Below are 13,268 nucleotides of genomic sequence, written 5' to 3'. Positions count from 1 at the left end.
GCCGCGACACACGAGCCTCCATCCGAACCCCCCCCCCCCCACCCCCACCACACACACAGCCGTGACATCTGTGATTTTTGCGATGCTCTCACTGCTATCAGGACTTTAACGAGGGGAGGAGGGGAGACAGACAAGAATAAGAAGAAAAAAACGGAAGAGAAATGACCATCGGAGACACGGCAGACGATCTCAACGTTTTTCCTTCCTTTCCCTTTTTTCGTTCTCGCCTCACAACTTCTGCACGCTGCCCGACGACGGCGGTGACGAGGCGAGGGACGACACAAAAGGATGGCGCAGCACCGCCTCGGCTGTCATGCGCGCCGCGGGCTTCTCCGCCAGCAAACCGCGCAGCAGCGACTGCAGAGACGGGTTAGAGACCAGAAAGGCGTTGGTGACGAAGAGACGCCCCACGGAGCTAAGGGGAATACCGGAGGAGAGCGTCAAGAGCGAGCGGCCTAGGCCATACATGTCCGCCGCCGTCTCCTGCATGCGCGAGGCGTGCGACGAGCCCTTCAGCAGTTGCTGCAGGTCCTGTGCGTTCGACCGCCCACGCGTCGCGCTATTGCGGTTCTTCCCGGGCGACTTCCCCCCCTCGCCCTCGAAGAGGCACCAGTGCATGCTAGCGTAGTTCACGAGCTTCACCACGCCGTTTGTGTCCAACACGACGTTACACGGCTCCACCGCGCCGTGGACAATGGCGAGGCACGGTGCGCGGAAGGAGTGCAAATAGTGGAGGGCATCTGCAATGCCGCGCGTCACCGCCATCAGCTGCGTCTCCGGCAGACCCCGACCGCGCTGCGCCGCCTCCCAGAGCGACGCGGGGGCCTGCACGGTGTCGTCGTCCTGCACCAACTCTGAGATCAGCACCGTCACCACCCGACCACTCACTAAAAGGATGGCCAAGCGCTCGATTCGCGCGCGGCGCTCTGCGGCCTTCGCGCGGCCTTCGCTCGTGCGACTTCCACGCAGTTCGGCGACACGGCGCTCCCGACTGGCGAGCTCGGCTGCGACCTCAGCGGGCCACTGAAAGCCCGGGACGGTGCCGCTGCTCGAGTTGCCTTTGACAGTGCCGTCTCCCTCCTCCTTCTTCGCCGAGTTGCCTCGACAAGCATTCCCTTTGGAAGGGGAGGTGGACTTACTACTGTTTTCGCTGCTGCCACAACCGCTGCCGAATAGAGAGGGAAGCAGACGAAGAAGGCGGTGACCGCTGCCGTACTGCCCGGCGCTCTTCGGCGTCGTCGGGCTGCGGCATTTCTTCGCCCTTTCTTCGCCCTCGCGTTTCTTCCTTGACTTCCTTGCCTGCGGCGACTCGCGGCTTCGGTGGCTCTCCTCCACGCTGTGCAGGGAGCTGCTGCGGCGGGCAACGCTGCCGGGTGGGACCACCGACACGGCGGAAGTGGTGGAGCGCTGTGGCGACGCCACCGACGCAGCGACCGGGACGGCGGGCAGCCGTAACGACACCGTCGGGCGAGACCGGACGTGCCGCGACGGCTTCTCAATCTGCGGCGTCCACGTCAGCACCGCGTCCCCGCCCGCGCCGGTGCAGGCGTGCACGAGGTTGTGCAGCTGCTCCGCGTCCTGCGCCGTGCGGTAGAAGACGTCGAAGGTTTGGATCAGGTTCGGATGCTGCAGCAGCAGCGACATCGCGCAGAAGCGTAGGAGATCGAGCGACATGAGCTGCGACGGCTGCGGCGGCGTCGTGCCCGCCGCCTCTACCGCTGCGTCACCGCAGTCGCCGGGATCGTGCAGCACAAACGTCGCCGCGAAGTGGCGGCGTGTACACCGCTCTCGCACCTTGTAGGTGGCGCTGATGCGACTCTCCGTGATGTAGCCTTCCGGGATGTAGTAGTGGCGGAAGTTGCTGACGGGGAGGAGGCGACGGCGGCGCCCCTCATCCGAGTCGGCGAGCGCGCCTTCGCCGGCTGATTCGCTCTCGTGCGCTGCCTTCAGAATCGTTTTCGTCTCGCCCTCGTCAGCGCTGCGGCCATCGTTGCTGTGACCGCTGCTCTCCTCTGAGTCAGATCCCGAGCAGCTCCAGAGCGACTCGTAGTTGCAACGATCGAGCGCCGCCTGTTCGAAGTCGGCGAAGTCGCTCCCGATAGAAAAAGAGTTGGCCTGGTGGGCGTCATCCTCTGGCGCCTCCGCGGCGTCGCTTCTGTCGGACGCACTCGCCACATCTGAGACACTTCTCTCGAGAAAAGACAGCGCAACGCTATCGCTGTCGTGCGGCGACGGGAAGCTAGGATAGCGGCGCTGCTGCTGCTGATGCTGCTGCTGAGGTTGGCGCAACCCAGCCGCCACTTCCGCGCTCACCTCACCAAGTCGAGACCGCGGAGACGAATCAGTCGAAGCTGTTGCCGCGGTGTAGTACGCAGAGAAACTCGCACTGCTGTTAATGGACTTCTCGGCTGCCACGCTGGTCATCACACGAGGCGAAGAGTGTCCCATCGCGGGGTCCCGTTGCGGCACGCCGTCGCCGTCGGAGCTGGCAAGGAACACCCGACGCTCGTGCCGCTTCTGTTGTGGCTTTCTTAGCGGCAGCGTCGCGACGGCAGGCGAAGGGGCGAAGGTGGTGGCGTGGTCCCGCCACGTGTGGTTGTGCCTCACTGGAGAAGTCGTACTGTGACCACTACCACCGTATTCATCCTCATCATCACCACCATCATCGTTGTCCCCGCTGTTGCTCAATGGCGCACTCGCCACGATGCTTGTCAGTTCCACCACGCTGCGCGAGTTCTCGAAACTCGGCTCCCCCACGCTGCCTCGGCCACGAGCGCCGTGGCCTTCGGTGTCGCTTGCGAGGCCGTCCACTTTCACAGAGTCGTCCTCCGCCTCTTTCAACGCATCACCGTTGTTTTTCTCCCTGCCGTGGCCATCCTTCGCGACTGCGGCGCTGTTCGCGCCGTCCCCAGAGACGCAGGACCAGCCCAAGTACAGCAGCTTGGTGTAGGAGTCCATAACGTCTTGGGAAGAGGAGGAGGAAAGCGGCTTGTCGCTTCGCTGCGCATCCGACGACTGCCGGGCGTCGCTACCTTCTCTTCTCGCACGGTGTGCGCGCTCGGGAGAAGCGATTCGCCAACGTCGCGACTTCGCCTCAAAGGCACTGGTGGACACGTCTCGTGTGGCTTTCTCTTCTCTAAGTCGGGCCCGCCTGCGCCGAAAGGGCTGCGTCAGCTCCGCCGACGCCCGCGCGGTGGACGAGGTAGATCTCGCTGAGCGTGCTACGAGGGGCGGAGGAAAGAGCGAGAAGGAGGCCATGCTGGTTTTGCTTCCACGCATGGCGGTCCTCCGCCCGTCCGACTCCCGCCGCGGAGACGACGAGGACGAGGCGGGGGAGGAAGGTGCGGTGGGGATACCAGGGAGAGTAACGGGCGCAGCCACTCTGCTCCCGTCTCGCGCAGACCTGTGAGAGGGTTGGGCCGCCGGTGCCGCCTCAGCGCCCAACAGCGACGGCCGTGTGACAAACGGCTGGTCCTTCACGTCCTTCGCAGGAGACGACACCTTGAATGGCGTCGCGTTACCGCTTTCCTTCTCGACCGATGCCTCCGTCCCCTCTGCTAGACTGAAGTTTACACCCATGTAGTACTCCGGCGCCGACGCGTCCGCGACGGTGCACGGCCCCGGCTGCAGCGCACGGGGTGCGAAAGACGGCTGCCGCGGCGGCGATGACGAGAGGGGTATGTGAGTGCCCAGCGTGGGGAATGGATGAGGAGGTGACGCTGCGGCGGCTGCATCCACAACAGCCCCAGTGGTGCGGTCCTCCACCTCTTCATTTCCAACGCTGTTCCTTTGGCGGACGTTTTGACACCTTGGCAGTGACGGGGCAGAAGGTGTCGATAGCTCCGCCGTCGACTCGACCGCCCTTGCGGCATCGTTGGATTCCTGCTCCTTCTCCTCCCCCGACACCAGCAGCGGCGGCGAAGATGACCGCTGCGAGCGGGCCGCGACGGTGATGCGCGGCAACTCCGCGCACGTCGCGTGCGGTGAGAGGGGTGGCAAGGACTGCCGGGAAGCAACGCAGCTGCTCGAAATGCCGGCAGCACTGCGCGACTCCCTCGACGAGGGCAGCGAGACGGAGTTGAGTTCCGCAAACTTCAACACCTTTCGTGCGCTCTGCGTCTCTCGCCGGCTGTCGTTGACGGACTGTTCCGGATCTGCTGCGGTCGCCGCCGTGGTCGTGGCCGTCGTGGCCGTCGTCGCCTTCGTTGCTTCAGCTGGCAAGATCTTTACGCGCTGTTTCTCCTCGATCGGCGTGTCCGCCGTTGGTGTCGGCGTGCGGGCGTGGTCACTCACGCCGAGGATAGGGGGAAATGTGAGGGGGTCCTGGAGTGCTCGCCGCCTCTCCGGCGCCAGCGACGGCGACGTCCACCCCGTGCCCTTCGCCGGTTCAGCGGCTTTCACGCTATTGTCGCGCACAGAGAAGCTTCGCGGCTTCGTGTCCACCGACACCTCTGCGGCTGTTTTGGCGGTTGGGCCGCTGCCGTCTTCTTCTCCACCGCTGAGAAGCTTTGGATAGGTGTGGCGTCGCGCGCGGCCGGTGAAACTCGCAGGCGCACTTGCTGGTATCGACATCACTGCAGCAGCAACAGCGGTCGCATCAGCGGCGCGGTCCGCGACAGGCGTCGGCGCGAGGTCCTGCTGCACCGACGATGCCGGTCTCATTGACGGGGTAGAAGTGCTGCTGGTGGTGCTCTCCTCTCTCGCTCCCTGATCGAGACGTGCGCTGGTTCTCCTCGGCAGCCTCGTGCTCCCCCGCTCCACGCTTGACTCGTATTTTTGGTTTAAAAGACTGATAGCTGCCGATACGCTGGTGGGAGGAGGGACGATGACCTCCGGCCGGTTCGCCATCGTGGACGACGTTGTTTTATTACTCTTGGCGCTGTCATGCGGCGAAGCTGTCGTGGTGTGACGTGCGATGGTCACGGTGCTCACCGCAGAGGGCGAGCTGCCCAGCGTGGAGGTAGCACTCCACGTCACGGCGCTGTCTCTCCGTCTCGGGTTTGTGGAAGCGGCCGCCGCCGCACGATGAAGCAGACCGTGCACTTCATCGCGCTCCTCCATCGTGTTCCGATAGAAGCGGAGAAGGAGCTAACAAAAGTCGATGCAACGAGGACAGGGAAATAAAAGGAAGAAGGACAGGAATACGGAACGCGCGGTGACCTTCGACACTACCCCTCCCCCAAAAAAAAAAACAAAGCTTCACCGCAATTTCTACGAAAAACCACAAAGACCCTTCAAAATAAAGCCGGAAAAAGAAAAGAGGTCGTGGAACACAACGTTGTGCGAGCGGGTGTATACGCGTTGCGAACCGCCGTGGTATACGCAGCGGCCCAACGTCAGCCCCGGCGCAGCTCTATTGCTACACAACAGTGTGTTCCCTCACTGCACGGCGTTTGCGAGACTGCACCGGTGCAAATATTAAGTTTCGAAAACTAAAATAAAAGGAATTGCGAGAGGGAAACGTTCGGCACCAGGCACGGGCTCAGAAAGAAAGAAAGAAGATTTCTTTCGGGGAAGCAATCCGTGAATGCGCGCAAAAGGAAGGACAGAAAGCTTGTAGACCGTTTACTATGAAAAATGGATTGCGGTGAATGAGGAAAAGCAAGTACACACACAGAGACGATGAAAGACGAACTCCCACAGGAGTACGGCGACAGAGAAACACAAAAGAGAGGAGGATAAATCACGACAGCGAAAGACCGCCCGACGCACAACAACACACGAGAAAAGGCGGACCCGTCAAGGAGGAGAGGAGGCTGGGCAGAACGAGCAGTTGAGCGGAGAGCACTCGGAGAGAGCGTGGTCTTCAACTGGGTACGTGGGTGCTGGAGCAAACGGACCACCGCACGCCACCGCATGTAGATCAAAAAGTGAGGAGGCAAAGGAAGCTGTTTCTTTGAAGGGCCTTCTTGCTCTCCGTACGTCTACAAAGTACAGAAGTTTGCAGCAAAGATCTGAGCCCTTTGGAAGTACGACAGAAAAAAGTTCTTTATAAAAAAAGCGGAAAGAGAACGGGAAGAGAATGGTGAAGCAGAAGAAACAAACACAAAAAAGCCAAGGGCAAAGCGAGGAAAGACGGTGCAGTGACAGCCGCTGGAGAGGAAACGCGCAGACGGAGAAAAGCTGGCGCGGAACGTGTTGACGCACCCCAATTGTAAACACAGATACCGAAAGAGAAGCTGAAAGTGAAGATGAAAACGGTCACCGCGCTCGACTATTGTGTTGTTGATATATAAATATATATACATTGAGGGAGAGGTGAATGGCTAATGCAGAGTCGACGGAGTGAGACAGTCTGCGAGGAATTAGAGCTGTTGGTATGAGAGAGAGAGAGAGACGAGCGGTAATGCGTCAAATAATAGTGTAAGTCATAAAGAGCGGTGGTGTGGAAAGAACGAGGCACTGTGTGGCGAAGGCGGCGCACCGACGATGCATCTATCAGCTCGTCTCCTCTTGTCCTTCAAATGAATGATACACACACATATATGTAGTGTTAGTCAAATAATAACAATAGAATAGTAAAAGGTAGATGAAAGAGTTGAGGAGAAGAGATGGGAAAGAGTAATGAGACGGAGGATCGACGCAGAACCACCGACATCCACCGATAAAGGAAACGACGCACTGTAGTTCTATCGAGGCATGCAAAGACATCGAAGAAAATCAATCCGAAAGTATCAGCACAGGGAAGCCTGCTAAGACCTGTTTGAACCGTACTTCGACGCGCGTCGTGGCTCTCGCACCTCGCTGCCTCGCGCAGGCAGCAAAAACAAAGTTCATTAAAATAAAACGCAATGCGCAGGTTACACAGACGCATCCAGCAACCGCCATCGCCTCTCCGCCTCCTCCTCTTGGCTAAAAGCATGGGCAGGCTTTTCAACGGACTCGAATGCAAGCTGCGGAGAGCCGCAACAGCGGCACAAACTCCCAGAAAAACTGTTCCAAGAGGGCTGCGATAATAATAATAATATCTTTTTTTTCTTGGAAATCATAACTCGACAAGTAAAGCCTCCGCGAGGAAGAAGAAGAGCCAAAAGGAGGAGCAACCATCAATCCGAATCAGGAAAGAAGAAAACAAAGAGGAGGAAGGACGGACCTCCCCCCTCCCGACCTTCTCTTTCTGCAACGAAGGCGCACGTTACAACGCATCGCAACAGCCGTCTTCACAACGACAAAAAAACAAAAACAATTAATAACATATATATTGAGAAAAATATACATGAGGGAAAGAAGCAACAACCGTTAGAGAATGTATGGTGTATAATGGAGAAGGAGAAATCAAATGAAAAAAATGACAATACCAGGCTAGAGCCGCCTTTACTCACTCTCCACGACGAAAGCAGCATGCTTCATCCGTATTCCTCGGTGGCGGAAGATATCACAGGTTGCGAGTAACCAATCGTATGGGAAGCTTTCACAGCAGATGAGCGTGAGAAGCAGAAGATGCAACGAGTAGGCGTGCAGCAACAGAGAACCCAAACACAAACATTCGATTCAGGAAGTCAAGACTGGATCCCCATCTCTCCCTGCTCACATCCAAACACACACACACACTCACTCACTCACATGCGCGCAACAGTAAACGGAGTATTGCTCGACGACTCTCCAACAAACTGCATATTAAAGACGGGTTGACGTGTTCGATAACAGTTTCTATCATCATCAGACGGAGAAGAAGAAAAAAGAAAAAAAGACAACGGCGAAGTACAAGAACGCCAGTCGCGGGTGAGAAGTGGAGACACCACATCTCACGTGCAATGCAAAGCGGATACTTCGGTACGGCGGCTCCGCCTCCATCTTTCTTCGCGTCCTCTTCAATTAATCTCTATGCACATTACTTCTATAACAAAGTTCCCAGAAAAAAAAAAACAAGACACACACACACACATTCACGACGTCAAACGAAAAGGCTCTGAGCCGCGTGCTGCACGATCAGTTGCGCACGGGGGCAGCGTTTCGGCCGTCGCCACAACAGCATTCACCCGCTAAAATCAAGAAGAAAAGCAGACACGTACACACCTACACATACACCTTCCCTCGCAAGGGTTTATATCACATGTCTTCCTTCTATGGCGAGGAATACTTCTAAGCCGCCTCCCGAAACAACGATTGATAGCGCTGAAGCAACACAGGCGGGCAGCTCTCGCGACTGCGCTCGTGGATGATCTTCACCTGGCGGATTACCCGCCCCAACAGCTCCATTGCGCACGGATCGACACACGGCAGCGCGGACACGATCGCGCTGCGGCGCGCCGCGGCCTTTTGTGGAGCACCCCCCAGCGCATTTCCCGTGAGACCTTCACGTTTACTACGAAGAGTGCCTGCTGCGGACGAAGACGCGAGGGCTGCCGGTGTCGCGTCCTCCTCGTCGCCTACGTCCTGCTCCTCCGCTACATCTCGCGAGGGGGACATGAGACCGGCACCACGCAATCCCGGTCCACGGCGTCCATCAGCAGCGCTCAGCCGTACCAGCTCCGCCTCCAGCAGCATAGAGAGCTCCTCCAGCATTTTGTAGCTGTCATCCATTGGCTGCGCAGTAAGTCGAAGCGTCTCTGCCGCTGCCGTCCCTGAAGTGGGTTTGAAGGGCGATGGCGATTCACGGCCCATCGAGTTCGATTCTTCATTGCAGCCGTAGCGCCGTCGCGCCCGCAGCGTGTCGTCCGTCGTCGTCATCATCGTCGGGGCGTCCGCCTCGCGCAAACGTTCACGCACCGACGGCGGCAGCAGTCGCAGCAGCGGCGCAGGCAGCGGCATACAGACCTGCTCCGCTGCTGTCACGAGCGCTGCGGTCGCGACCAGCACGGGGGAGTACTGAAGTACGTTGCAGCTGTCCCCCGACGAATCCGTGTCTTCGTCGCCGCTGTGCACCTCGTGCTGCTGCGGGTGTTGCTGCTCCTCCCCTCGAGCGTCCCGCGTGGGGGCGGGGGTGTCAAGTCGGCTGCCCGAGGCGGAGGAGGACGCGCTGGACGAGCCGGCGGCGTCGGCGCGGATGACCTCGTCGCACACGAAGTACGTGAACAGCCGCAGCCGCAGCCAGTCGTTGATCGCCTGCCGGCTCGTGTGCGTGAGCGACTCTGACGGGTGGCCGCCGCCGTACCCGTGAGAAGAACGCCTCTGTGAGGGCGCCGTGCCAGGGGCCAACACTGCTGCTGTTGGGGGAGAAGGCTGCGACAAGGCCCCGTGACCGCTGCCGCGCACCGCCGCCGCCGCGTCCTTCTCCTCCTGCTCCATCAGCAGCTTCTCCACATCGTCCACTAAATGCCCACGATCTTGGTGCTCCTCGAGTAGGCGTCGTGTCGTGTGGGAGGCGGTCAGCGTCGCAAAGAGCTTGTCGCTCGTCGACAGGGCGAGCAGCGCGTTTACCGACTCAAAGAGCGTCACGGGGTGAACTGGGAAGGCGAGGGTCTGCAGCACGTGCAACTCCAAAATCACAAACTCCTGCTCGCTGATCGGGGCGGTGTCCTCCACGCAGCCCATGAGCTGGCGAATGCGCGGAGGGTACAGGTCGACCGTTTTGCTGCCCAGCATAATGCACACGACGATCACCTGCGTTAGGAAGCCGCAGATGTCGCGGGCCTGCACCTCATCGTCGTCGCCGTAGGGCGGCTGCCGTGACGACCGCTGCTCCATCGCAAGCCCCCTGCCGCTCCCGCGGTGAACCGCCGACCCGTCGAGGAGGTCACTGCTGCCCGGCCCACCAACGCCGCTGCCTGCCATCATGCTGAAGTCCATATCCTGCCCGGTGCGGGCGCGATAGATCTGCCGACGATAGGCCGTGAAGTTTGCAATGGGGTCCACCGTGGTGGCAATGAAGCGGTCGAGGAAGGCCACCGCCGTGTAGAAGGCGAGCCGGCTGCCGTGGATGTACCGCACGATGCCGTCGAGAGAGTCGACGACGAGGGGGCGGCACAGAATCCCACTCGAGGCGTAGCGCCACCGCCGCCACCCGGCCGGCACCTGGTCGTTGTAGTACGCCGTGTCGACAACACGGAGCAGCAAGAGGGCACGCCAGCGCTGCGACTGTGGCAGGCGGCTCTCCAAGTCCCCCGCACGCCGCGTGTCCGCTGAGCCGCCGACAAGACTGCCTCCCTGTTGCTGCTCATCGAGTCTGCCGGCCGCCAAGGGAGGGCTAGGGGTCGAGGTGGCCGAGCGCGGGTCCTCGCCGTAGCCCAGCATCGTCGCGCCGTCCACCACGCGCACCGCAGACGTGCTGCGCTCACGCGAGAAGGAGGAATCCTGGTAGACGGTGCGGCCACCATCCGACAGCGCCCCGGACGTGTTCACCGCCTCCGTCGAGCACGATCGGTGACGACAGCCGGCCTTGCAGTGTTGGTGCTGGTGCTGTGGTTGGTTCAGCTTTGCCGTTGCCATGGCCCAGCCCAGCGAGCGCTCCTCCTCCGCCACACTCAGTAGGGCGGTGGCCGTGAAGCAGAAGGTGTACTGCAGCGAGGTCGGCACGAGCCGCAGGAAGAAATCCGTCGGCGGCGACGGCGGGGAGGCAGCCGTGCGGCTCTGCAATCCCGCGGCGGCGGCAGCGGCAGCAGCACGCGGTTGCACCTCGCACCCGTTGGTGCAGAAGCAGCGGCACAGACAGGCGACGCGGCGCAGCGTGCGCAGGTCGCGGACGTTGATGGACGTCGCGCCGGCCGCTGCAACACCCGCGGCGTCGCCTTTGCTGGGGTGCGGAGGCGCCAGCAGCAGATAGCGCTCGTAGATCGCCTGCGTGCCGACCAGCTCGTACCGTGAGGCGAGCAAGAAAAAGAGCGTCGGCCCGGTCGCGGCGGCGGCGGCGGTGGGCCTGCCGCGCACCACAGCGCAGAGTTGGCTCATCGGACACAGCTGCCACCCCCGCACCGTCTGCGGCCACTCCGCCCACACCTCAACGCCGGGCAGGCGGGACTCGACGTCGTCCTCCGCCGCGGTGACGCAGAGAGACTGCACCGCCGTCGTGGGGGAGGCGAGTTGAGCGGCTGCCAGCTCCGCCAGCCAGGGAGCACCAGCAGCCGCAGTAACAGCAGTATGCACCCTCGTCGTTGTTGCTGCTGCGGCGGCGACGGCTCGGCCGCGGGGATCATAGAAGAAGAGAATGGGCTTCTCTCGACCGTGCAACACGCAGTCTTCTTCAGTAGGGAGGGAGGTCTGCAGCGGTGTTAAAGGGAGGTAAGGAGGAGAGGCGTTGGGCTGACCACTCGATGCCCCGGCGGCCAGCTTACCCAAGAGCTCAAACACAGCCGTGTTCATTGGTCTTTTGTCTCTTTTCTGCTTTCTGCTTTCGAAAATGAAAGAAATCCTGTCCCCCACCAGTGAAAACCACAAAGAAAAAAGTACTACGCGTGGAGACGAGACTTGCTTCCTTCGGTTGGTTCCCCCCCCCTTTTTCTCTATATCTCCTTGCAGTGCGGAAGGAGAACTGAGAACGACACAGGCAGAAGAAAAGGAAGGAAAAAAGAGAAAAGACTTGCGCACGTCGTTCTGCGTAATAGCTGCGGTAAGATCTGCCTTTCCTCGCCACTCCTGGAGTGAGGACGTCGTTCGTGGTACTCGATCGACAAATGCGCTTCGTCTTTCTTCTATCGTTCCACCTGAGCGCAACAGTAATGGTAGGCTCTGGTTCGTAGTAGATTCTACCGCAGGAGGATGAAAGGAGAGAAGGGAAAATACAAAAGTTAACGAGCGTCGTCGGGAAACAGGTATTCAGAAAACAACAACAAAAAGAAGTGTCAACCGTCAAAACGCGGAAGCTCCGTTCGATGTATGTATTTAGCGTGTTTGTTTGTGTCTCCCGCCTCAATCGCGTGCAGCGTACCGCCACCGATAAAGTTAGAATTGATTGGTTAGCGAGCAGGGCTTGTGTAGAAGTACACGAGCTACGAATGCACCAACGCGACCACGGCAACAGCAATCAGTGACAAGCGTGTTGACCGGTTGTGTACGAAACAGAAAGCGAAATAGAGCTAAACTGGCAACGTTGGAAAAAGGGAAAAGAGAAGGGAGAAAAGCTGTTGTGTATTCAAGGCTGACAAACGAATAGATCGATCTATATCTACGTAGATACAGCCAATCAGCCGACGCGCGCAAGTTCGAGGATGGGCTCCCCCTCCTCAAAACACAATAGTAAAACCAATCAGCGAACAAAGTCAAAATGAACACGCCCACACACACACACACACACGCCCCAAAACATGCCAGAACGGTGTGGCAGAAAGAGAGAAAAGAAAATAAAAGCGTTGGGTGAATAATAGTAACAATTGTGAAGGTAAAGTGAAGCCACAAGTAAGTAAAAAAATAAAAAAGAAAAGAAGCAGAGGCAGAAGAAGAAGAAAACTATATATGCGTTTAACTTCTTTAAAGGTTACTCACCAAGGCACCACAGACGTCAATGGCGGAAGTGTCACGTGACAGGACAACAGGTAACCAAAAGAAGAAAACAATAAAAGAGAAATATTGTCGAGGAGGCACAGACTCCGAAAGATACAAATAAAATAAAACAAAAAATGAGTGAGGAAACAGAAATGAGTCTGTCTGCTGCGGTGGTGGTGTTACTTGATCTATAGGGAAGATGTCGCAAAAAGCAAACGGTGAAAAAACAGAGTCCCTGCTCCTATGCGGTTGTTATGTGAAGACGCAGACCGGAGAAAAAAAAAAGAAAAAGAAAGAGCAGTAGGCGGTAAAGTAGAACGCGCTCAACTCTGCCACGGTACGAGAGGATCACTAGGAAGGGGAAAAGGAAAGCAAAGAAAACGGCTAGAAATATATAGTAGAGGTTGTGTTTTCTTTTTCTCTATGCTTTTTTGGAGGGGAGGTGGAAGGAAAGAATAAGCGCGAAGCAGTCAGCTCCATGCAGCTTGTGCTCTGAAAATCAGCAGTAACACAACGCCGCAGTCTATGGTGTTTGCTAACCGTTGAATAAACGCCGAAGGGAGAACGGTGTGGCCGACATACAAATTACTTTTGCTTCTCTTTTTTCTTTGTTGCTGTTGTTGCTGCTCCGCTTTCTTCTCTCGATTATTTTTCTCTCCTTTTTCTGTTTAGAGAAAAACAAAAAAATATATAGTCGATCACCGGTGCGTCGCGTTGGCGTGTTCGGCTAGACGAGAAATGGCGCTCGGGAGAGAAAAGGAAGAAAGAGGGAGAAGACGACAGCAGACAAAAGAAAGTTCCACACGATCTACCGCCAACGTCAAGATGGGCGGTGGGTGGGCGCGGAAGCCGAGGTGGCGGCCGATAGAGAGAGGAGAGAAGCAAGGAGAAAACGGTGAAAGCGCAGACGA

General features: G+C 58.4%; 2 protein-coding genes across 2 annotated transcripts; both read right to left on the bottom strand.

Moving 5' to 3' along the window:
• Positions 1-228: 228 nt before the first annotated feature.
• ABB37_05333 (hypothetical protein) lies at positions 229-6,460 on the bottom strand (the record flags this gene model as incomplete). Its single annotated transcript, XM_015803306.1, has 1 exon — positions 229-6,460. Exon 1 carries the CDS (start codon positions 4,660-4,662, stop codon positions 229-231), a length of 4,434 nt encoding a protein of 1,477 aa, XP_015657948.1. The 5' UTR covers positions 4,663-6,460.
• Positions 6,461-8,082: 1,622 nt separating this feature from the next.
• Positions 8,083-13,167, bottom strand: ABB37_05332 (hypothetical protein; the record flags this gene model as incomplete). Its single annotated transcript, XM_015803305.1, has 1 exon — positions 8,083-13,167. Exon 1 carries the CDS (start codon positions 11,236-11,238, stop codon positions 8,083-8,085), a length of 3,156 nt encoding a protein of 1,051 aa, XP_015657947.1. The 5' UTR covers positions 11,239-13,167.
• Positions 13,168-13,268: the final 101 nt, after the last annotated feature.

Source organism: Leptomonas pyrrhocoris (genome assembly GCF_001293395.1).
Source record: "Leptomonas pyrrhocoris isolate H10 chromosome Unknown, whole genome shotgun sequence".
NCBI classification, from domain to species: domain Eukaryota; phylum Euglenozoa; class Kinetoplastea; order Trypanosomatida; family Trypanosomatidae; genus Leptomonas; species Leptomonas pyrrhocoris.
The sequence above is the reverse complement of the archived record's forward strand: the minus strand, read 5'-3'. Positions and strand labels throughout refer to the sequence as shown.